Below are 24,581 nucleotides of genomic sequence, written 5' to 3'. Positions count from 1 at the left end.
GTGGCTGCTAAGACCATATAACACTGGTTTTGAAAGACCTACATTGGCTCCCAGTACGTTTCCTACCACAATTCAAAGTGTTGGTACTGACCTTTAAAGCCCTAAACGGCCTTGGCCCAGTATACCTGATGGAGCGTCTCCACCCCCATTGTTCTGCCTGGACACTGACGTCCAGCGCCGAGGGCCTTCTGGCGGTTCCCTCACTGCGAGAAGCCAAATTACAGGGAACCAGGCAGAGGGCCTTCTTGGTTGTGACGCCCACCCTGTGGAACGCCCTCCCATCAGATGTCAAGGAAGTAAACAACTATCTGACTTTTAGAAGACATCTGAAGGCAGCCCTGTTTAGGGAAGCTTTTAATGTTTGATGTTTTATTGTGTTTTTAAGATTCTGTTGGGAGCTGCCCAGAGTGGCTGGGGAGACCTAGCCGGATGGGTGCAGTAGAAATAATATATTATTATTATTATTATTATTATTATTATTATTATTATTATTATTAGCCTCGTAAACTGAGCTGCTTCTGTGCTTGTTTTCTGACACCCAAGAGGGGATAGAGCACACAGCTCTGGCGCTGTGCCGGGATTCCTCCCGCCTCTGGCTGCCCACATTGCTGTTGCATTGTTGATTGCCCTCTGCCACCCATTTGCCTGCTATTATGGAAACACAGATCACTGGGCTGATGCAGCTGTGTTTTGCAACAGAAACCCTTAGCCCGGCAGCAGAAGTACATTACACATACAGAGAGAGGGAGAGAGACAAAACTGAGTTGCTGCACCAAAACTCTAAGGGCTGAACAAGACTTCTGTAGCAGCAGCTACAAAATTACTCAGCGTGGCACTTATGTGAGTGGAATTGACTGCAGGGTTTTTGTTATGTAAACTTCAGCTGCTGGGGAAGCCTGAGCACCCTCAGGACTATAGGGGTGGGTGGATGAAGAGGGTTGAATTTAACTCTTCATTTTCTTTACATGGTCACAACAAATATTGCCTCTCCTCTTGTCTGCACTTCTTCCCACATGCTTGAAAGGCAGGCAGCAGGTCATGGAGACAGTTGATATTGTGTCTCCCTGGCAGGTAGAGAGATCTGCTCAGATTTCCTCAGGACTATTTCTGTGGCATGGTGGTTTATAGCGCTGGACTAAGTCCTGGGTTCAAATCCCCCGTCTAGCTGGATGACCTCAGGCCAGTCGCTATCTCTCAGCCTAAACTACCTCACAGGGTTGTTGTGAGGATAAAATGGGGGAGTGGTGGGAACCATGTACACCACCCTTGAGCTGCTTGGACGAAAGGCAGGATGAAAATGTAATAATAAAAATAATAATTAAAAAGATTACAGGAAAAAGCAACACATTCCTTCAGCTAATGTTGTGTCTGGATGTCAGCTAGAGAAGCCACCAGACTAAGGTCCACTTTTAAAGTGGTATCATACCACTATGAAAAGTCATGGCTTCCCCCCCAAAGAATCCTGGGAACTGTAGTTTGTTAAGGATGCTGAGAGTTCTTAGAGCTACAATTCCCAGAGTGGCTTAGCAATCAATCCCTCTGAGAATTGCAGTATGTAGTGTGAGGGGATTGGTGGGGGGGAGGGATATCCTGACCAGCAGAAATGAGAAAACAAAGGATGAGTACAGCCCTCCGTGTCTAATTGAGCTTCAATGGGTGCCTGGATGTCTGCAGCTTGTCTTTCCCCGGGCACTGGCAACCCACGCTATGTCACTGAACAAAAGTCCTGCTGGATCAGAGCAAGTCTCCATTTCCTCCCAGTGTCCTGTTTCCCACAGTGGCTTCCACGAAAGAGGCCACGAAGGCAGCCACCCTCTCCTGCTGTTGTTCTCCAGCAATCGGTATTCAGAGATAGGCTGCCTTTGAACATGCAAGATCTATTTAGCCATACCTGGCTCACAGCCAGAGGTGCACTTTTCATCCTCTTTGCTTTCCTCTGCTTGATCTCGGCCGCTTTTGCCACGCATCGCAGCAGGGAGGCCCACAAGTAGATAAATTATTGTTCCATCCGCCTCGCTCTCAGATCAGCTGGCAGCATCAGATCAGATCTGGCTCTGCTCTGAGATAGTTGTCAACATCAAGCATCATTAGAACAGACCCAGCTGCTTCTGTTTGGGGGGCTTTTTGGAAAACCCGACCGTTCCTTCTGGCAAGGCTGAACTCCAGGACTGGGATCATAAAGCACAGCTCCCAAAAACACCAAGAGCCAATTGGCTCCAGGCGCACTTCGCAGAGCAAGAGACCGCTTTGCCCCCTCTCTATATTATTATGGGGAATGTGACGGTTTAATTGGCAGCCAGCATCCTGGAATCATAAAGCTGGGAGATGGAAAGCCAAGACATTAATGAAGTGGGCTTTTCATCCTCCAGAATATCCCCAAATTAGGCCCGTATAGCAGCTTCTAGTCAGCAAGTCTGGGCTTCCAACCCTATAAAAAAGAAAGGAAAAGGAAACTCTCCCTACTGGAGCCACAGAACAGCTCATCTCCCCCAACTGGGGTCTGTTTTGCTTACAGCATGTTTACATGGACAGATGTACCACTGCATCAGCTGCAGTGCATCTGCTTTGCATGCAGAAGGGCGCGGGTTCAATCTCTGCCATCTCCAGGTAGGGACTAGGAATGGTCCCCTCTCTCAACGTCCAAAGAGCTCCTGCTTGTCCGTGTCGACAATACTGAGCTATCTGTGTGACGTTGGCTACGACTTGCCCTGTTAACCCACAGACACCTTCGTTCAGTAGATGAATCAATTAACCCACTAAGCCTTGCAGAATTGGTCAAACGATCTTTCATCCGTCCTGGTTTTTAAAGCATGTCATTGTATTGATCAGGGAAGTGATGGAGGTTTGAGATAGCTTTGGATATGACAGAACAGGAGCGGGCCACCTTTTTATAGACAGGGGGCCGTATTCCCTTCCAGACAACCTTCCAGGGGCCATTCACCGCTGGTGGGCGGGGCCAGAGGAACAAGTGGGCGGGACAGTAAATGTCAATGAAGGCTGGTTTCTACGCACCCCTCTTTCTATCCTTGCAAGCAAGCAAGAGGCATTCGTAGAGTTTAAGGACATGTCCCAAGCCCTCAAGCGGGGAAGCAAGGCAGTACCGTAAGCGGTGTGCCACGGGGAGAGTCCTGAGGGCCAGACAGAAAGCCCTGGAGGGCCAAACGTGGCCTGAGTTTCCTCTTCCCTCTGACAGAACACAAGTTTGAATTGTGTTCAAGTTGCCGCTTCAAACAGACTCTGCCTTCCAGCAGGCAGAGGTGGCTGTGATAGCCCGAGGCAAGGAAGAAACAGCACCTTCTGAGGTTCCATGATGGGATATCAGGCAGTTTGTTTTCTGTTCTTCCTCATCCTACTATCCCTGCTGCTCCCTGCGGAGCTTTGTCATGTAGCTGGTATGCCTTCCTCCCCATCCTTTGATGATTAAGAGACCCAACCTGGAAAGAGGTTAATTAAACAGCTAGGTGGGGCAGCTTCCATTGCCTGAGGAGGGTGTGCCATTAACCGGGGTGGGGTGAGGAACGGCATTGCAGTGATCCCAAGACAGCTGTGTTTTGGGGTCGAGTATTAGGAAGAACCTTCTGGTGGTGAAAGCTGCTCAACAGTGGAGCAGATTCCTTTGGACGCTGGTGAACACTCCTCTATTGGAGCTATTTTAACAGAGGTTGTAGGGCCACCTGTCAGCGATTCTTTAACTGTGATTCCTGCATTGCAGGGGGTTGGACTAGATGACCCTTGGTGTCTCTTCCAACTCCATGATTCTGTGATTCTGTGAATGGGCTTTTCTTTATTCCAACTGCAAGCTCTTCACCTAGAGCAGTCTTTGTGATCCTGGCAGCTTCCAGATGATTTGGGACCTCAATGCTCATTACAGTGGTACCTCGGGTTAAGAACTTAATTCGTTCCGGAAGTCTGTTCTTAACCTGAAACAGTTTTTAACCTGAAGCACCACTTTAGCTAGTGGGGCCTCCCGCTGCTGCCACGCCAACGGAGCACAATTTCTGTTCTCATCCTGAAGCAAAGTTCTTAACCCGAGGTACTATTTCTGGGTTAGCGCAGTCTGTAACCTGAAGCGTATGTAACCCGAGGTACCACTGTAGATCCCCACGTTCCTCTGTAGATTAGAGCTGCAGAACCTGAAGAGAATCTCTTTGGAGGAGAATTTGCTCTAGCTGGTTTCGCCTGCATTCAGCAAGTCTGCTCTGGGTAGGGCTAGCATTCATTGGACACAAACCACTGCCTCCAACATTGCTTGGATCCTGCTTGGTTGGGGCTTGGTTGGAGACTATGTGGGGCTGCCCTTGAGACTGACCCAGAAACTCCAGCGGGTACAGAATGCTGCGGTGAGACTCCTTACAGGGTCCTTGCTATGGGATCGCATTCACCCAGTGCTATACCAGCTGCACTGGTTCCCGGTGGAGTACAGGATCAGGTTTAAGGTGCTGGTTTTAACATTTAAAACCCTCTATGGCCTAGGACCCTCATACCTACGGGACCGCCTCTCCTGGTATGTCCCACGGAGGACCTTACGGTCTTCAAACAAAAACATATTGGAGATCCCGGGCCACAGGGAGGTTAGGCTGGCCTCAACCAGAGCCAGGGCTTTTTTTGGCCGTGGCTCCAATCTGGTGGAACGCTCTGTCACAAGAGACTAGGGCCCTGTAGGACTTGACATCTTTCCGCAGGGCCTGCAAGACAGAGCTGTTCCACCAGGCCTTTGGCCAAGGCACAGCCTGACTCCCTCCTTCGGTAATCCTCACAGAACTCTAGCCCAATGGTTGCCATTAATTTGATTTTAGAATGAGTTGATTTTAGAATGCATTTCAATTAATTGATTGTGATTTTATGTAAATTATGTTACTTTTATTGTTGTTAGCCACTCTGAGCCCGGCTTCAGCTGGGGAGGGTGGGATATAAATAAATTATCATCATTATCATCATTATTTGGTTGGCCACTGTGAGAACAGGATTCATGGCTTGATCCAGCAGGGCTCGTCATATGTTCTTATGAAACTGGAAAGAGAGCAGAGCCATTGCTGGTCTCTTAAGTAGAACAGATGAACAGGGCCTGCTTCCCTATATTTCCTCTGCTGCCAAGCTTGATGGAATAGCTGCTGGTATGGCCACATTCTAAACATGCAAAGGATTGCAAATTTAAACCAGCACTTTAAATTTTGCTGGCAAACTGATAGCTAGCAAATGCAGATCTCGTAAGACCAGGGCAATGCGATTTGATCTTTGGACCTCATGTAACAACGTGCTGGCTGCATTCTTGACCAAGTTGACATTTCCAGGCTACTTTTCAAGGCAGCCCCACAAGAAAGCAGAGAGAGCTTATCTTTGAAAGGTCAGTCACACAGTCTGAAGAAAGATCGGGGCGGCTGGGCAGGAGGGAATGCAGGCAGGTTGCAAACTGGGTCAAACTTTCAGCAATGGGTGGTGCAGGGGAATGGAATTTTGGACTCAGGAATTGGAGGCACCCCCTGGCCTCTCTTTCCAGAGCTTGGGACTCCCCACAAGTGATGCTCCTTGCCAGTCTCCCTAAGTGCTTTCCACCTGGCTGGAATGTCTTTTGAACCACAAAGTCCCTTGCTTGCTAGTACAAAGGATGGAATAATGTTTGTGTGCGCAAGAAGTAGTGTAGCAACTTCTGACTTAAGCATGGTCTACCATACAAGGCAAGGGTGGAGAATAAATTCAGTTCTGTTCACACTGAAAACTGAATCTCTCAAATTCACACTTTCCGGAATAATATATGCACAGCCCTCCTTCAAAATTCTCACTCATCTGAATTTTGCGACCAAATTCTCCAACCGAACGATGTTTCTAAAGGTGCATCTATCAAGGGAAGGCGTGCAGAATTATGAAGATATTAGTCTTGGGCATAATCTGCAAGAAAATTGCTGTAGGAATAAGGAGAACTGAATTTAAGATTGGAAGAAAATGAGAAAGTGGGAGAACTGAAGCCAAAAGATCCTTCCATCCCTTGTACAAAAAAACAAAGTTGCATTTGTAGTTGCTCCACCCACTTTTGCCTCAGGCCCCTCCCACCATGGACGTGTGACGTAACAGTGGACGGTGTCCCAAGAGGGTCACCCCCTGCTTCCACTTGTGAAAGGTTGAAGGGTATATTGCATTTCTCTTTCCTCCTTTCTTCAGGTGCATTTTCCCCTCTCGTAGTTTCTCCATCAAATGTAATTTAAGGTCCCCGAGAGAGTCTGAGGTTTTCTCTACAGCTGCATACGACCAACCATCCATTTCACAACTGTGGTCAGTTTCCTTCATCTTCCTCCTCCCAGCACACACATTCTTGGCGTGGTAAACCTGAATCAGTTGCAACGCCAGCGCTGAAACAATATCCCTGTTTTCCTTCTCTCCATCTCCTAGTGAGGGGCGAATCTATCCGTGTGTGTGTGTGTGTGTGTGTGTGTGTGTGTGTGTGTGTGTTTTTCTCAGCTTTCCGTTCTTCCAGTTCTAAGTTCCATTTTGCACACCAGCTTGCAATTTTTCTGAAAAGTCCTCATAAAAATGCAGCAGCATTTGAGTGTGAATTTCTCCTGATATGCATAAGAAGCTGCCTTATACTGAGCCAGACCATTGGATCCATTTGATTCAGTATTATCTACACCACGGTTTCCCCAACTTGGATCTCCACCTGCTCTTGGACTACAATTCCCATCATCCCTGATGACTGGTCCTGCTAGCTAGGGATGATGGGAGTATTGGTCCAAAAACAGCAGGAGATTCCCAGGGGTTGGGAAACCCTGTTCTACACTGACCAGTAGCAACTGTCCAGGGTTTCAGACAGGGCACATTCCTGGTTCTAGCTGGAGATACTGTGACTTGAACCCGGCACTCTCTGCATGCTGAGCAGATTGTGATGGCCTGGGATTCCGAGTCTGAGAGTGAACCGGAGGAATCCCAGCCGGCACAGGAGTCCCCGCCTCCAGGGCCGGCTGAACTGGGGCAAGGCCTAGATGCTGAGGAGCCTGCACCTGTGCCAGATCCTCCGGGGCAGGCACCAGGTGAGACCATTCTGGCCCCAGAGGTGCTGGAAGACTCAGTGGCTACAGGTGAGCCTCCCCCGGGGCCCAGTAACCCTTCGGCCTCTCCTGAACTGCAGAGGCTTAGGGCAGAGAGGCGAAGGGAACTGGTCTCTCCCAGGAGGAGTGCTCGCCTTAAGGCCAGGAGAGGCGGGGCTCCTGGGGGCCGGGGCCGCCCCCGGCCTTAGAAGAGGATAAAGGTCAGGCAGCCCCGTCCCAGGTTGCGGGAGCAACGTCGTTGTGGAGTACCTGCTTTACCCAGACCTAGATCTGCACTCCCAGTGTGCCTGTTCCTCGCCCGGCTGCCCGCTGCTGACCCACCAGTGTTCCTGTTCCCCGCCTGGCTCCCCGCTTCTGCTCTACCAGTGTTCCTGTTCCCCGCCTGGCTCCCCGCTTCTGCTCTACCAGTGTTCCTGTTACCCGCCTGGCTTCCTGCTGCTGCCCTACCAGTGTTCCTGCTCCCCCGCCCGGCTCCCTGTTTCGGACCTCGCGTCTCATCTAGTGATCGTCTACCCTGCTAGTGACTCTGGACTGAACTTTGGATACGGTATTAGTACCTTTCCCCCCCGGGACCAGCACAGTGATGCTCAAACACTGAGCATCTACCCCCAAATTCTTCTGTGCAGTTTCTTCTAACAGGCTCATTTTTGCAATCTATTTTTTTCTATTATAGACGTCTCCCTACACACTTTACCCTAGTATTTGCATTTCTGTACATATTACAGTGGTACCTTGGTTTAAGAACAGCCCTGTTTACGAACTATTCAGTTTACGAACTCTGCAAAACCAGAAGTAGTGTCCCGGTTTGCGAACTTTACCTCAGACTAAGAATGGAATCCGAACGGTGGAAGGGCACTGGTGGCAGGAGACCTCATTAGGGAAAGCACGCCTCGGTTTAAGAATGGTTTCGGTTTAAGAACGGACTTACAGAACGGATTAAGTTCGTAAACCAAGGTACCACTGTATTTCTATTTCTCCTTAGAAAACTCAAGCAAAATCTAAGAGAATCCTCTTTTGACTCTGGTATTTTGACTCTCACAGTTGGCATGCAATGTTCGAAATTCGCCAGGCTCCAGGCACATTTTGAGCCTGGCTATTGGCCACTTGCAACCCCAGGATGCGGTCTGATGTCTTCACCATCTGGAGACGTATGCCTGGGGGTCCTTGGATCTTGACTGTTTTCACACACTAACAACACATCCTATAGTATTCTCCCCATGGTATTTTATCTGCACACTCAGAACGGATTTCAGGAACCCAAAAGTCATATTGAAAAAATACGACTCTCAAGCTGTCTGGCTCCAAAATGGCAACTAGATATTATTCCAGTTTGGCGACTGTAACCCTAGTTTAAGGAGCCATTTGGTGCTTAGCTTATATATCTGAGTTTCTCACACTGTTGACATGTGGTCTCCAACAGAAAACAAAGTTGCCCACCCATAATCTAAAGCAGCATTTCCAAAATATTCCCTGGGTGGAGTGAAAGGGTTTCAACTGGCAGAAGGTGGAATAATGTATTTATTTGTGTTTTTAAGCTGCAGAAAACAATTCACGGTATTATTAGAACTACCCCCAAATGTTGGTGACACTACCCCTTCTCAGGCAAATATAATTTGGGGGTAGGTTTTCCCATATCCCGCAGCAAACCCCGCTTACAACTGGAGCAAATTGACTTTAGCTTCTTCTCTCCTGTTGACACATAGGCTGAGGGAACCTATTCCCAGCTTGGGACAGTCCGTGGCCCAGCAAATTTCTTGCCTCCGGCAGAGTATGTGAGAGGATATATGCCAGGAAGTTTATGGCTGGAGACTTAAATTGCCTTTCATCGCTTCCAGGCACGATTGTCTAGCACAGAGGAGGGAAGGGATTAGTAAAAGCAAGGCACCTGTGGACACGACTTCCTTCAGACTCTGTCTGTTATTCATTGACAAGGCCTCACTGTTGGCTAAGTCATGAGAGCTATATTGTTCTGCATGGTTCTCCACGAGGCTATACCAGATCCATTTCCTTGTGAGAAGACACGTGCTGGATATGTGTGTCCCTTTTTTCGTAATACTATTTTTATTTTGAATAATAGATATTTATCAGAGGTGGGAAACTTCAGTCCTGTGGGGCCAAAAGTGGCCCTTCCAAGTCCCTCGATCAGGCCCTCAGAACTCTCCCCAGGTCGCACCCAAATCCCATTTTGTACCCTCTCTCAAGTTTTTTTCCACCTGCCTGGTGAACTCTAGTCATGTCTCTTATCCTCCTGGAGGGAAGGATTTGCTGAAGAATTGATTAGAAATTGGAATACAGAAAGGGGAAGTATGAGGAAGTCGGGGAAGTAAATTATAAGAAAATAAGATTTTGAAATTGTACCTGTTTTTTGTTTGTTGTGTTTTATTGTATTGTCTTGTTTTGTTTTCGTTGTTATAAAAATTATGGAAACTCTAATAAAAAAAAATTTTTTTAAAAAAGAAGGATAGAGAGGGGTGAGTGAGTATGGCTGAAGAAACCAGCCTAGAGGGCAAAGGTAAAATTTGCATTCATTGCTCCACTCATTTTGTTTGTTTTTTAAAAAAATATTTTTATTTGGTTGTACATATTGAAAATTATAATCACACCACAACATATCCACAGTTAAACGATTCCTCCGAAACTCTGGACTTCCCACCTTCCCCTCCAGGGATTCTGTTGTTAAACCTTTTCTGCTGCATCTTTTTTCAATAATCCAAATTTTTTATAACTCCACTATGTCCATATTTCTTGTTACATTACAAGTGTTGTTGCAGTATGCTAGTGTTTTCATCTGCTTACAGTGGTCTTTAGGGTAAATTATATTTTTTCCCCATTCCTTATTAAAGTTTTGGTCTTCCTGGTTCCCGAGCTTTCCGGTCAGTTTTGCCATCTTGGCATAGTCCATCAATTTAATTTGCCATTCTTCTCTGGTAGGGACTTTATCTTCCTTTCATTTCTGGGCTAATAACATCCATGAAGCTATCGTTGCATACATAAAAAGTCTTTTCTGCTCTCTTGGAATTTCAGCACTTACAATTCCTAATAAAAAAGCCACTATGTTGTTGTTTTATAAAAGTTATTTTAAACATTTTCCCCCAATAATAATAATCAGGTAGTTGTTTATCTCTTTGACATCTGATGGGAGGGTGTTCCGCAGGGTGGGCACCACTACCAAGAAGGCCCTCTGCCTGGTTCCCTGTAGCTTTGCTTCTCACAATGAGGGAACCGCCAGAAGGCCCTTGGTGCTGGACCTCAGTGTCCGGGCAGAATGGCCAAGGCCATTTAGGGCTTTAAAGGTCAACACCAACACTTTGAATTGTGCTCGGAAACGTACTGGGAGCCAATGTAGGTCTTTCAAGACTAGTGTTATGTGATCTTGGTGGCCGCCCCAGTCACCAGTCTAGCTGCCACATTCTGGATTAGTTGTAGTTTCCGGGTCACCTTCAAAGGTAGCCCCACGTAGAGCGCATTGCAGTATGAATTGCGCATTGCAATTCATTATATATCATTTCCCAGAATGCTTTTACACATCCCCCACATATGCTAAAAGGTGCCTTCTTTTTCTTTACATTTCCCGCAGATATTTGTAGTCTTAGTCTTAGACATTTTTGCTAACTTACTAGGAGTTAGATACCAACGGTACATCATTTTCATATAATTTTCTTTCAACGTACAGCATGCCGAGAATTTTAAATCAGCTTTCCATAACCTCTCCCAAGATGAGAGTTGGATATTATGCCCCAAATCCCTCGCATTGCTCTGCCCATTTTGACCCCTGACCCTGCCCACTGCCACTATATGGTCCCCAGAAGCTTGCCCAGAAGGGAATGTGCACCCCAGCCTGTCAGAAGGTCCCCCACCCCTGTTTCAAGGGTGAGAGTTGGAGAGGAGAGAGACTTTGTCCCCCGCTTTGCCCCACTTTCTATCCCTGAGAGCTTTCATGAGGGAAAACGCTTGACGGGACTTTCTGGCTTATTGGGCTGAGGCTTAAAAGATTTTCTCTCTCCCAATGCAGTGTCCTGACTCTCTGTTGATGCCACATGGTGTCAGAAGTGGGATATGGCTTGGGGAGGAGAGTGGCCAGGGAAAAGTCTTGAATGGCCAGGCATTCTGTCCTCCAGGGCCTGGAGGTTCCCCACTCAGAAACAATAATTCCCCCCATAAACAGTCGGAGAGTATGTTGTGGCGGGGAAGGAGTTAACGTTGCCTGGAATGGCAATATGTCCAAGGGGGGAAAGGCAGATGGGATGGAGAGCCTGGCTGGTTCTCTAAGGGGGAAAGGAAAGACCAGGTCACAGGCAAGGAATCACAGCAGCCACAAAACATCCAATCACTGCAGCTGGGAGTGGCTTTTTTTGGGAGCGGAATATTTTTATTTCATTTTATGATGTACAGTGGTACCTTGGGTTAAGTACTTAATTCATTCCAGAGGTCCATTTTTAACCTGAAACTGTTCTTAACCTGAAGCACCACTTTAGCTAATGGAGCCTCCAGCTGCCGCCGTGCCGCCGGAGCACGATTTCTGTTCTTATTGTGAAGCAAAGTTCTTAACCTGAAGCACTATTTCTGGGTTAGCAGAGTCTGTGACCTGAAGTGTATGTAATCTGAGGTACCACTGTACATACGTAAGACAGAGAGAACAATGATAACAAGAGATGAAAATCTAAAGACCAAACCCCCAAAATATGCACGTATAATAAGTGCAGTTTCAACATGGGTTAAGTAATGGAGTCTGAGCAATTAAAGAATAAAGAAGGAATATTTGTGCTATTTGATTGAGTACAGTTCCAGATTTTCCAGACTTGCGACGGGGGCTGCCTTGAAAATGGCGGTTCCGCTCTATATGTGATAAAGCAGTCATATTTTAAAAGCGTCTGGAGGTTCCAGACCTTGTTGAAATCTAAAATTATGCGTCATTTTCTCCATTATCACTATATCCCAAAACCAGTGTTGCTGGGAACAATTTGACCCAGGCAGACCACTTTGCAACAGCAATGATGAAAGATTGTATTACATTTAATGCATGAATTGAGGCAACCGGGAACCTCAGATGGTTGGATATTTTTTTCCAATCCCTAACAGAACTTTGGATTGAGTGGGTGAGGGAAAAGGTTTGATTTGAGGCCCAAAATCCAATGTGCAAAATTTAAGATTCGTTGCTCAAACAGGTCAAAGGCCCTGTGCATGTTTAGTCCGATGTAAGCCCCTTTGATCTCAACGGCTCTTACTCCCTAGTAAGATTAGAGCCTACATGTAATTTTTTCTTTATGCTCTGCTTCATTAATTCTCTTATGATTATTTGTAAAATCTTTTTTTATTAAGTTTTACGTTACAAATTTAAATTCAAGCATTAAACACCAACATCGTCATTTAGGATTCCCTGAATCCTCTGCCCTTCCATGGTTACTATTATCCATCTTTTTTCAACTACTTCACTTATTTTCTGTTTTTCTTAAATAACCCATTTTTTCCTTAGTTTTTAGTACATTACAAGCATTACTCAACTGCTGCCAAAGTTTTTAGTTGTTTACAGCAGTGTTTTTCAACCACAGTTCCGCGGCACACTAGTGTGCCGCGAGATGTTGCCTGGTGTGCCGCGGGAAAAATTAAAAAATTCGAAAGATTTTTTTTTTAAAAAAAAGTCAAATTTTCGATTGGGGCGCCGTCCCCTGAGGGAGGCGGGCGAGTCGGGTGGTGAGAGGCGGGGCGGCGGCGGCGAGGAGAGGCCGCCCAGCGCGGGGCTCTCGCCGTCTGCCTGCCTGGCTGCCTGCGAGCTCGGCGGGCAGCGCCTCCGTCCGCAGCGCCCGCCTCGCGGCTCTCATTCCCTGCCCCTGCCAAAGCTCACCCAGCCAAGCCGCGCTCTCCTTCCTGCCTCGCTTTGCTGCCTCCTCCCCCCCCACCCCCAAAGCTTGGAGGTTCCCCGGCGCCGACCCGCAGGTTTGACCCCATTCTCACACCTGTTCGCGCTCCTTGCATGGAATGGGGCGGACGGGGAGGAACGGGGCTCGCCGCTGCCTCCGCTCGCCCTCCCCCCCTCCGCCGGCGGTCCCGCGATTCTTGGATTTTTGGCGGTTGGCACAGAAGGAAGGCAAGGGGGAGGGAAAAAATTGAAACTTACACTTTCGTGCGTCCCTCCCGGCGTGACGCTGCGCGCTGACCTCACGGGGCTGTAATGGTGGTGTGCCTCGAGATTTTTTTCATGAAACAAGTGTGCCTTTGCCCAAAAAAGGTTGGGAAACACTGGTTTACAGTGTTCTCTGAGACACATTGTAAATTTTCCCCGTTCCTTCTTAAAGTTCTTCTCTTCCTGGTTTCTGATTTCCCCGGTCAATTTCGCCCTTTCTGCCCCATTAATTCTCATCCTGTGCCTGTTCTAGGTCCTCGTCCCATCACTCCGGATTTAGAAGGGGACCTTCTCTTCCTCCTGGACAGCTCTGGTAGCGTCTCCTACTACGAATTCTCCCGGGTCAAGGAGTTCATTGCGGACCTCCTCAGGCCATTTGCCTTCGGCCCACACGATGTCCAGACTGGGGTTGTCCACATCAGCACCATGCCCACGATGGAGTTCCCCTTTAACCGCTACCTCTCCACCGGGGCGGTCCAGCATGCCATTCGCAGCATCCAACAGGTGATGGGCGACACCAATACAGGCAAAGCCCTCTCCTTCGCCAAAGACATGCTTTTCAGTGGGAAGGCCGGAGCGCGGGCTGATGTCCCCAAGGTGATGGTGTGGGTGACCGACGGCTTCTCTACAGATGACATCTCCCAGCCAATGCAGCTCCTGAAGGACATGGGGGTCACGGTTTTCATCGTCAGCACCGGGCGTGGGAACTACTTGGAGCTGTCCGCTGCTGCCAGCCAACCTCCGGAGAAACACCTGCATTTTGTGGACGTGGACGACCTGACCATCATTACCAAGGACCTGAGAGACTCCATTGCAGGTAATTGGGTAGCGTGTCAAAACAAACAAATGCCCGGCCAGATCAGAACTAGATCTGTTGGGTCTTGTCTCTGGCCTGCCCAAGTCCCAGAATGCAGTTCGGCGGAAGTCCCAGTACATTGTGGGTACATTAAATTGACACATACACAAAGCCTACTATAATACATAAAAGGTAAAAAGGTAAAGGACCCCTGGACGGATAAGTCCAGTCAAAGGTGACTATGGGGTTCATCTCACTTTCAGGCTGAGGGAGCTGGCGTTTGTCCACAGACAGCTTTCCGGGTCATGTGACCAGCATAACTAAACCGCTTCTGGCACAATGGGCAGTGGCGTAGCGTGGGGGGTGCAGGGGGGGCCGGCCGCACCGGGCGCAACATCTGGGGGTTAGGGTTAGGGGGCGCAAATCCACGGGTTAGGGGGCGCAAATCCATGGGTTAGGGGGCGCAAATTACTTGCCTTGCCCCGGGTGCTGACAACCCACGCTACGCCACTGACAATGGGACACCATAATGGAAGCCAGAACACACAGAAATGTCGTTTACCTTCCCACCGTTTACCTTCCCACCGCAGTGATACCTATTTATCTACTTGCACTGGTGTGCTTTCAAACTGCTAGGTTGGCAGGAATGGGACAGAGCAACGGGAGCTCACCCCGTCGCGGGGATTCTAACCCCCGCCCTTCCAATCGGCAAGCCCAAGAAGCTCATCAGTTTAGACCACAGCGCCATCAGGCTCCCTTGGCCTGAAAGCAAGATGAGCGCTGTAACCCCATAGTCGTCTTTGACTGGACTTAACCATCCAGTCCTTTACCTTTTTTTACCTTGTAATACCTAACTATGAATTAAGAATGACTCTCTCAATTTCATTCCTGCAGTTCTGCTTTAAGAGTGGAATCCCATTCATGTCATCTACTTAGAGGTAAATTCCACAGGGTTATCTTCAGTTAAGTCCAACTCAGAGCAGACCCATTGAAACAGATGAACCTAAGTTGGTCATGTCCATTAACATCAATGGGCCTACTCTGAGCAGGATCAGCATCCGCTATACCCCATAGTTTCCAAACTGTGGGTTGTATCCAGTGCTAGACCCATTGGAATGCCTGAGTTAGGCCACATTCACACCATACTATTACAGTGGTACCTTCTTAACCTGAAACTGTTCTTAACCTGAGGTACCACTTTAGCTAATGGGCCTCCCGCTGCCGCCGCGCCACCGCCACACAATTTCTGTTCTCATTCTGAAGCAAAGTTCTTAACCTGAGGTACTATTTCTGGGTTAGCAGAGTCTGTAACCTGAAGCTTCTGTAACCTGAAGCGTCTGTAACCCAAGCTACCACTGTATGCCACTCTAAACAGTTATCTGCATCGTCATCATTTGTACCCTGCTTATCTGACTGGGTTGCCCCAGCCACTTTGGGTGGCTTCCAACATATGGCTTCCCCCAAAGGATTCTGGGAGCTGTCATTTGTTAAGGGGTGAGGAGAGCTGTTAAGAGACCCCTTCCCCCTCCCCTCCCAGAGCTACAATTCCCAGAGTTCCTAGGGGGAAAGGAAGGACTGATAAACCACTCAGGAAATTCCAATGGAAATGGCCAGTGTTTGTGTATCTGCGCCATGCCCAGAATGGAAATAAATTCAACAAACATGATCAGCGATCAATCTTGTCATTGCTTTTAGTCCGCAAACAAGGCACCCACCCACAATTTGAATTACACGTCCTTTGCTTCGAAATGAATGGGGCAGAATAGCATGACAGTGTCGCTTACATGATCCGTTACTTGAGTTACATGATTTCAGCACAGCAGACGATGAGAGGAATAACCTAACTTTTGGCAGAAGACAAATTGCAGCACAATGGAAACTGGGCGCCGAGCGCAGGGCAGAACAGGAAAACGATGCCTTCTTAAATCTCTCTCTCTTAAGAGGTCCATCTTTCGAGAAGGGAATCCAGCACGCTCCAGATCACAAGCCTCGTTCCCCAAGCAAAGGCCGAAACCCCTTGATCCAGCTTGCTTGCATGTCTATTTCCCACAAGGCACCTCCTTGATCCTTTATTGCTTTCACTCTGGACATTTTCACTGCAGCTGCAGGCAGTTCTTGAGGCTGCTAATGGTTTGGAAACTCACGAGGGTTACCATGGAGCTGGGAAAGCTTCCACCCATTCCTTGGCACCTTTGTGCTCCTTAATCTTAGGGGATGGTTTTTATTTCATGTATTTTTATTATTTTTAAAAGTCCCTTCTGCAGCTAAAGTCTTTCCTCAGCCTTGTTTTGCTCCACAGCTCTGGCACAAATTCATTTCACCAGGAATAATAATAATAATAATAATAATAATAATAATAATAATATTTTTATACCCTTCCCATCTGGTTAGGTTTCCACAGCCACTCTGAGCAGCTCCCAACAGAATATTAATAATGATGATGATGATAAAACAACAAAACATCAAACATTAAAAACTTCCCTAAACAGGGCTGCCTTCAGATGTCTTCTAAAAGTAAGGTAGTTGTTTATTTCCTTGACATCTGGTGGGAGGGCGTTCCACAGGGTGGGCGCCACCACCGAGAAGGCCCTCTGCCTGGTTCCCTGTAACTTCGCTTCTAGCTGTGAGGGAACTGCTAGAAGGCCCTCGGCGCTGGACCTCAGTGTCTGGGCTGAACGATGGGGCTGGCGATGCTCCTTCAGGTATACTGGGCCGAGGCCGTTTAGGGTTTTAAAGGTCAGCACCAACACTTTGAATTGTGCTCAGAAACATCCTGGGAGCCAATGTAGGTCTTTCAAGACCGGTGTTATATGGTCTCAGCAGTGGCTGCTCCCAGTCAGCAGCCCAACTGACTTTGAAGGACACCTTCAAAGGTAGCCCTAAATAGAGCACATTGCAGTAGTCCAAGCGGGAGATAACCAGAGCATGCACCACTCTGGCAAGACAGTGCGCAGGCAAGTAGGGTCTCAGCCGGTGTACCAGATGGAGCTGGTAGACAGCTGCCCTGGACACAGAATTGACCTGCACCTCCAAGGACAGCTATGAGTCAGTCATGGCCCAATTGGGGCCCACTAATCTTTGCCTCTCCAGCCATGTTGCTGGATGATGATGTCACTGGGTGATGACAGCCAATGTGACGTCAGCTGATGGGCAGGGCTCACTCCTCCTTGACCAGCAAGTTTGGACTCTCCACTTGTCAACTGGGGAGTGGAGGGTCTAAATCCTGTGGGAAAAGCACTTGGGAGTTAGACTCCTCCATCCATCCCTTGGGTCAAGTCTAACAGATGAGCAGGAGCGCCCACTGATCATTCAGTCAGCTGACATCATGTGGCCCTCCAAGTTTCCCTCTCTGGCCCTCAGAACTGTACCCAGGCCACACACCCTTCCCCTCGGCTCTCCACACCCTCCCTGCCCCACACCTCCAGTATGGCTTTCATGAGCGTCCCAGAACTCTGCTCCTTCTTGCTTTCAAAGCACTTAAAAACCATTCGAGATTTAAACGTCTCTCAGCAATGTACAGCATAAAAAGAAGGAACGGCGTCGTTAACACAGAATGACAGCAAAAATACCAGCAAAGTAAAATCATGCAAGAATAAAATGAATAGGAATTTAAAAGGATAAAAAATATATATATCTTGCTTCTTTGGATGTAGAATAGAGACGGGGGGGGGGGACTGTTAGTCTGTATGAAAAGCAGCTTAGTGCCCAAAGGTGCTGTAATGGGTATGAGTTACTCGTGCGTAAACTGGTGCCTTTCTCGGTTAGTTTGCCTTATTAAACCTTTTTGACTGCGCAGCCCTTCACTTCGTGGCTGCCTCAGTCACTGGCAGAATCCGTCAGTGGGCGTTTCTTGAACCTCTTCCAACATAAAAGTTGTTTGACACCCAGTCTCCTCCTCCTCTCACTGCGCGGGAGTCTTCTGCGAAGGGAAGGCATGGGTAGCGGAGGACCTGGGCTCTCCTCACTGATGTCCAGTGAAGAGTCCTGGAGCCCTCCCTCCAATTCCCCCCGTCTGCCTCCCTTTATCCCTGGTGTCGCGCTGATTGGCTTCCCCCTCTACTGAGCTGTTTCTCCCCCTGCTGCTGCGTCCTTCGCCAGCATCATCTGGGAGCCTCCCCTTCGCCTCTCCCTCCGATGTCAGTTCCCTGACAGGTAATAATCAGATTTGTTGCTCCCCCCCGCTCCCCCTTGGATGGAGAAAGGTTCCAGGAAACTGTTCTCTGTCCATTCAACCACTCTGTTCAAGAAAGGTCAGGCCTTGGAAGGTTAACAATCTCCACTGCCATGGAAACTTCTGTGGCCCTTGACTCATTTGCAGCACATGGCTGCGGCCTTCAGAGCAATGGGGGGGGCTTCCATTTTTCACCCCAAGGCCATTCCCCATCTTGCACCCACTGACACCCATCAGGACTCCTCTGAGCAGATAAAGCCGTCCTCGCCAAGCTGGTGCCCTCCAATATCTGGTCTCCCAAACCCGCTGGAGGGCACCAGGTCGGCAAAGGCTGCTGCAAAGCCACAGATCAGAATGATGACCAGCTTCTGAGCTGCGGGGCTGGGAGGGCATCCGAACCACCCAGACATGGCTGCCCAGGAGGACGCCCAGAAGTTGCACTATGATATCATAGGAGGCCTTTTTTTCAAAGGCCCCCTTTGTCGAGAGGCACAAGGCGGGCATTGTTCCGTCAAGCTGGGCTGGTTTCTCCTTGAATTCCCCGCATCTGCCAGCAGCTGGTTGGCATTGCCCGCAGGGCTGGCTCAGCTCAAGCCAAAGCTTCCTGGCTGCCCATCCCTCCCTGCCCCTCCTCCGTGGACTCCCTTAACCTGGAAGAGGCAGAAAAGAAGAATTCTCCTCGGCTGCATGTGATCTGCGCAAAGCAGAAAGGGCAGCTTGTGCTTTTCAGAGATAGACACACCACAGGATTTTGGCCTTCGATCAGAGCTGGATTTTGGAGAGCACAACCAGTTTGCCCATACTGGGTGCTGAGCTGAGATGGTGCCGCAACCATGACAACAACGGAAGGCGAGAGGCAGGAGGCACCAAATTCTGGCATCGCATAGCGAGCTGCTGAAATTTTCAAGCCCAAACTCCATCACTGCTTCCATTCCAGGGTGCAGGATTCTCCCAATACTTTCTGTTCTCTGTCTGCTGTCCCACAGGTGTAAAGAAAGAGAGGGAATGACAGGGCAGGCATAGAATTCTGAGGGTTGTTGAACTCACAGGCTGAGATATTATTACAGTATTTTGAGATCTGGGCAGTAGTGCCCTTTGGGGCTGGTAGGATGGAAAGCAGGGAGCATGACAGTAGGTGGCGCCAGAGCCACTAAAAGGCAGTGCCTACTGGTTCTAGTGTTGTCCCTCTCATCCTCTTCCCTGCTGAGTTCCACAAGGGGCAACACTGAGACTGGACAACCTCTTGGACTGGTTGTAAGAAGGCAGGCAGGTGGGGGCTGGCTTGGTGGTGCAGAACCTTTAATAATAATAATAAAATAATTTTTTATTTATGTCCCGCCCACCCCAGCCAAAGCCGGGCTAAGAGCGGCTAACAACAGTAAAAGTAACACAGTTTACAGAAAATCACAATCAATTAAAATACATTCTAAAATCAGCCTGAGGACCACATCTCCTTCCAGGGGCCACATGCCAGTGTGTGGAGGGCCAGAGGCAAAAGTGGGCGAAGCAACCAATATTGCAGCTGTCAGTCTATCTGAACAACTGTGAACGAGGTGCCCTTGACATGGTATTAGATCAGATCCATGCCATAGATTAATTGAAAGCATGTGGCTTCTCCCAAAGACTCCTGGGAACTGGATTCTGGGGATTGGAGCTCCAGGCATTTGCAGGTTTCTAAAGGAGCCATGGGACGTGGGTGGCGCTGTGGGTTAAACCAATGAGCCTAGGGCTTGCTGACCAGAAGGTCGGCGGTTCAAATCCCTGTGACCTCCCATCGCTCGGTCCCTGCTCCTCCCAACCTAGCAGTTCAAAAGCATGTCAAGGTGCAAGTAGATAAATAGGTACCACTCCAGCGGGAAGGTAAACGGCGTTTCCATGCGCTGCTCTGGTTCGCCAGAAACGGCTGGCCACTTAGTCATGCTGGCCACATGACCGGGAAGCTGTGCACCGGCTCCCTCGGCCAGTAAAGTGAGAGGAGCGCCACAACCCCAGAGTCTGTCACAACTGGACCTAATGGTCAGGGGTCCCTTTACCTTTTTAAAGGAGCCATTTCCTCAGTTTGTGAAGACTGGCTGCAAGCAGGCAAGCAGGCCGCTCACGTCGTGTCCGGGGCGCCTGCCAAGGTTTGATCACCAAGTTGACAGGGAGGCAGGGCGAGTGTCATGCCGAGAATGAGGTGCAGCAGGAAGGCACGGCCTGAGGTTCACATGCCAATTGCACGTTTGACCACCTGGATTCCACACCCCCCCCACACACACACTTGTAGCTGCTTCTTCTCAGGCTGAGTGATGTCACCTTTCTTCCCTGGGGCTGTCTGTGTCTGCAGCAACAGACCCGGCCGAGCGAGCACAGACAGCAACGGTGTAATCTCTGTTCCCCTTCCTTTTATAGCAGGGGAGCCCCCTTCATCCTGAGAGCCACCTTCATTTCTAGGCAACCTTCTGCGGGGGGTGGGGGATGCCAGGGGTGGGTGTTGCCAGAGGCCAAAGTGGGCGGAGCAAGAAATGCAAATTTGGGTTTTAAAAACATGCTAAACTACCATATTTTTCGCTCTATAAGACACACCAGACCACAAGACGCACCTAGTTTTTGGAGGAGGAAAACAAGAAAAAAAATATTCTGAATCTCAGAAGCCAGAACAGCAAGAGGGATCGCTGTGCAGTAAAAGCAGCAATCCCTCTTGCTGTTCTGGCTTCTGGGATAGCTGCGCAGCCTGCATTCGCCCCATAAGACGCACACACATTCCCCCTTACTTTTTAGGAGGGAAAAAGTGAGTCTTATAGAGCAAAAAATACGGTAGTTTCTACACACGCGGTCCTTCACTCCTCCTCATTCTTCAGCCAGGCAAGCGATGGACATGATCAGAGTTCCAGCCAGGAGAAAACACTCAAGGAAGTTGCAAAGCGTGTCTGGTGAGGGGGCGTGGCCTGGGGAGAAAATGGGTGTGGCTGGCGAGGGGTGTGGTCTGGGAAAGGGGTGTGGCCTGGATAGAGGCGCGTGGCTGGTGAGGAGGCATGGCCTGGGTCAATATTAACTCAGCGGCAAGAAGGAGGGAGACTAAAAGCCAAATAGAATGTCGAGAAGAAAATGCCCTAGAGTTTGGTTTTTTAAGAGATGCTTTGGAAACAGCTGCTTCAAGGAGGGAGAGAGCTGTTCACCAGCTCAAAGAGGAGAAACAGCACAAGAAAGCTTTAAGACAATGAGGGTTTGAAGCAGAAAGAGCGAGGACGCTATCAGGCAGAGGTGGTGAGCCTCAGTCTGAAGGGCCAAATCCGGCCATCGGGACTCTCCCCAAGCCACACTCTTCACTGACCTGGCTCAGCAACCTCCTTGGGTGTTTTCACTTAGCTGGAATGTGTGCTTGAACTCTGATCATGCCTCTTGCTTGTCTGGACAGAGGATAGAGAAGGGTGTGTTTAGAAAATAGCCTGTTAAAAACTTACATTCATTGCTCCGCCGCCTATTACCTTTGGCCCCATCCACCACTTCCACACTTTTCAGTGCAAGTCCCTGACACATCCCTTCCAACAAAAAATAAGGTAATTCCCCCACCCACCCACCCAAAGCATTTTTTTATTTTTATCTTTTTTGCACAAGAGCACCAAACCCACTTTAACTGAGCACCCTGCATTTATTTGCCTGTAGGCAGTTGACTCTCATCTGCAAAGTAACCACAATATGGGTGTACCCATGCTGCAGATGAGAGGACTGAGGCTAAGAGAGAGGAGAGGGACAGGGAGAATTTATGCATCGCCTACAGCTAGCTAGGAAGCAATTAAGTTCCGGTTTCCAAATCTCAGCTACGGAAATGAATGAAGCTTTCGACGTTCTCAGGTTTGTCAGAGGGCTTGCATCTGTCTGGACGCCTTGGGCGGGGAGGCAACGTGATCCTGCACAGTTCTAGCAACCTGGCGGCCCTCTGGGGTAATGTCTGTACAGTTTCAAGGCCTGCCGAGCGTGCTGGAGAGATTTCCGTGCCTTGGCAGGACCTGGCTTGGGATGGGCTGGAGCCTGTCTCTGTACAGTAGCGAGCAGAAAACTAGGCAGGCCAAACGCAAGGAGCTCACACGCCCCTGGCCTGCCTAGTGCCTGATTATTATTATTTTTAACTGAAGGCAAAGCAGGCTTAAAGCTTCCTCCAGACCTGCAGCAAGCCCCTTCCTCCCTCTTATTGATTTCCCTCTTTCACTGACAGCCATCAACAGGCCTGCTTAGGAGCTTGGCAGCTAAGGGGGGGGGGGTGAACAGAATATGTCCTTTAAGGGGCACCATAGGGCAGGAGTTTGAAGCATGAAACTGGGTCCCCATTCAGCAGAATAAGAAAGACATCCCACCTGCCACTATGGCAGGGCTGCCTTACAACGTATGGCGTAATAAACATTGCTTTGTTGTATCCAGTGCTAGACCTTCCCAAAGTAGACCCATTGAAGTGAATGGGCATGCCTAACAGAGGTCCATTCATTTGAATGGGTCTACACGGAATGAAACATCCCATCGCCACCTAAAACAGGGGTGAGGGACCTTTTTCACCCCCGCGGATCAGGTCCTTTTCTCTCCCACCCCACCTCTCGAGGGCCAAGTGTCACTGGTGGGCTGGGCTGCCCACCTGTCAATCAGCTGGTGTTGCACTGATGTCAGCTGACCTTTTCGGCACATTAAAGTCTGGTTTGCTGGCCTCTCCTGGTGTCGCACTCATAACCAGGAAGGGATTTAACTTGAGGGTTAATCAAGGTCTTGCTTGGGTCTGCAGGGAGATGTTCATGCAATTGAATAGGAGCCAAGGATGAACATCTGGCCGTTCACTCTAGGAGTTGGGAACATCTAACTCTCCAGATGTTGCTGAGCTGCTGTTCCCCATCACCCCCTGCTAGCATGGTCCAAGGCCAGAGGGATGCTGGGAGTTGGAGTCCAGGAAAATCTGGAGGACCACTGGCTCCCCAACCCAGTGTGGTGTAGTGTAGTGGTTAAGAGCGGTGGACTCGAAATCTGGTGAACCGGGTTCGATTCCCCGCTCCTCCACATGCAGCTGCTGGGTGACCTTGGGCTAGTCACACTTCTCTGAAGTCTCTCAGCCCCACTCACCTCACAGAGTGTTTGTTGTGGGGGAGGAAGGGAAAGGAGATTGTTAGCCACTTTGAAACTCGTTTGGGTAGTGATAAAGCGGGATATCAAATCCAAACTCCTCTTCTTCTTCAAACCTATCCTAGACCCAAGATTTAAATGCAGTGATTTAAGAGTAGCTCACAGCCCCGAGAATAGTCCCTAAAATCCAATTCTCGGGCCCAAGCTTGAGATCTGCAAACCCTGCCCCCTGGAATATCCCCAGGTGTTTATTTATTTTTATTTCATTTGTTGAATTTGTATATTAGGCATTCTCTCCCTAATAAGAAGGGAAGAGACCCACCAATTTCTAACTTTCAGATTGCTCACACTAATGTAGATGATGTTGTCTCTGCTTCCACCTGCTGGTCTTGGGGAAGAGATGCAGAGAGCAGAAACACACTTGGGGGGGATGGGGCATGTTTGACTCACCTGAGCATCTCCTCCTCCTTAATAAGTACTTTTAATCTAAACATAATATCAAGTTGTGGGGCTGTCTGCAGCACTAGTCTTATTCAGAGCGGACCTACTGAAGTTCATTGCTATTATCAGGGTCTGGAAATGTAATCGAATTGGTTTCTTTAATGCAGTGGGTCTCCAATATTTTTTTCTCTGGGTCACACTTTAAGAATAAAAATTTGCTCACGCCACACCAACGTTTTTATTGATAAGAAATACGTTGGAAAACCTAAAGAAACAACCCCCAGCAGTGCTTGATTTATAACAGAATACAACTACAGTACTTTACAATATGATCATGGGACATTGATAAAGTATAAAGCAATGCAGTTACATAAGAACACAAATCATTTCTAAAATACTATAAGCAAAGCCTCTTACATGTGCACTTTAGTATTTCTACAAACTCAAGGAGATGTGTGAGCTTGATTTTGCTGGGTAATTTCATTTATATTAGGTCTAATTTGAGACAAACATCTCCTCATCAACAGAAGAAAACCTTTCTCTTTTCTGATCTTAATAATAGTAGTAATAAGTATAATAATTTATTAATTGCATGCCACCCACCTGACTGTTGCCCCAGGTGGCTCCCAACAAATTATAAACCAAAGTAAAACATCAAACCTTAAAAACTTCGCTATACAGAGCTGCCTTCAGATGTCTTCTAAAAGCCAGGTAGTTACTTATTTCCTTGATACGTGCTCTCTCTTCGCAACAATATGTCATGGAAAACTGCAGAAGAATAGCCAATGTGTGGGTGCTGTTTCTGGTTGTAAATCCAAACAAGATTATTTTGATACTATAATATCAGTGTAGTAACCCTGACATGTTTAAATGTTTCTTTGATTGTCCTTCAATTTTTCCACCACACTTTCCATCCTCTCCTGCCACACC

At 48.5% G+C, this 24,581-nt stretch overlaps 1 protein-coding gene across 1 annotated transcript in view; it reads left to right on the top strand.

The window, feature by feature from the left end:
- Positions 1–24,581, top strand: part of VWA1 (von Willebrand factor A domain containing 1) — a 40,161-nt gene that overhangs the window by 6,213 nt on the left and 9,367 nt on the right. Inside the window, exon 2 of the mRNA XM_081201573.1 lies at positions 13,415–13,978. Coding sequence (XP_081057699.1) covers positions 13,415–13,978 — 564 coding nt within the window. The remainder of the gene's footprint in view (positions 1–13,414; positions 13,979–24,581) is intronic.

This window comes from Podarcis bocagei, assembly GCF_964188305.1.
Source record: "Podarcis bocagei genome assembly, chromosome: 7".
NCBI classification, from domain to species: domain Eukaryota; kingdom Metazoa; phylum Chordata; class Lepidosauria; order Squamata; family Lacertidae; genus Podarcis; species Podarcis bocagei.
This window is presented reverse-complemented; position numbering and strand designations above follow the sequence as displayed.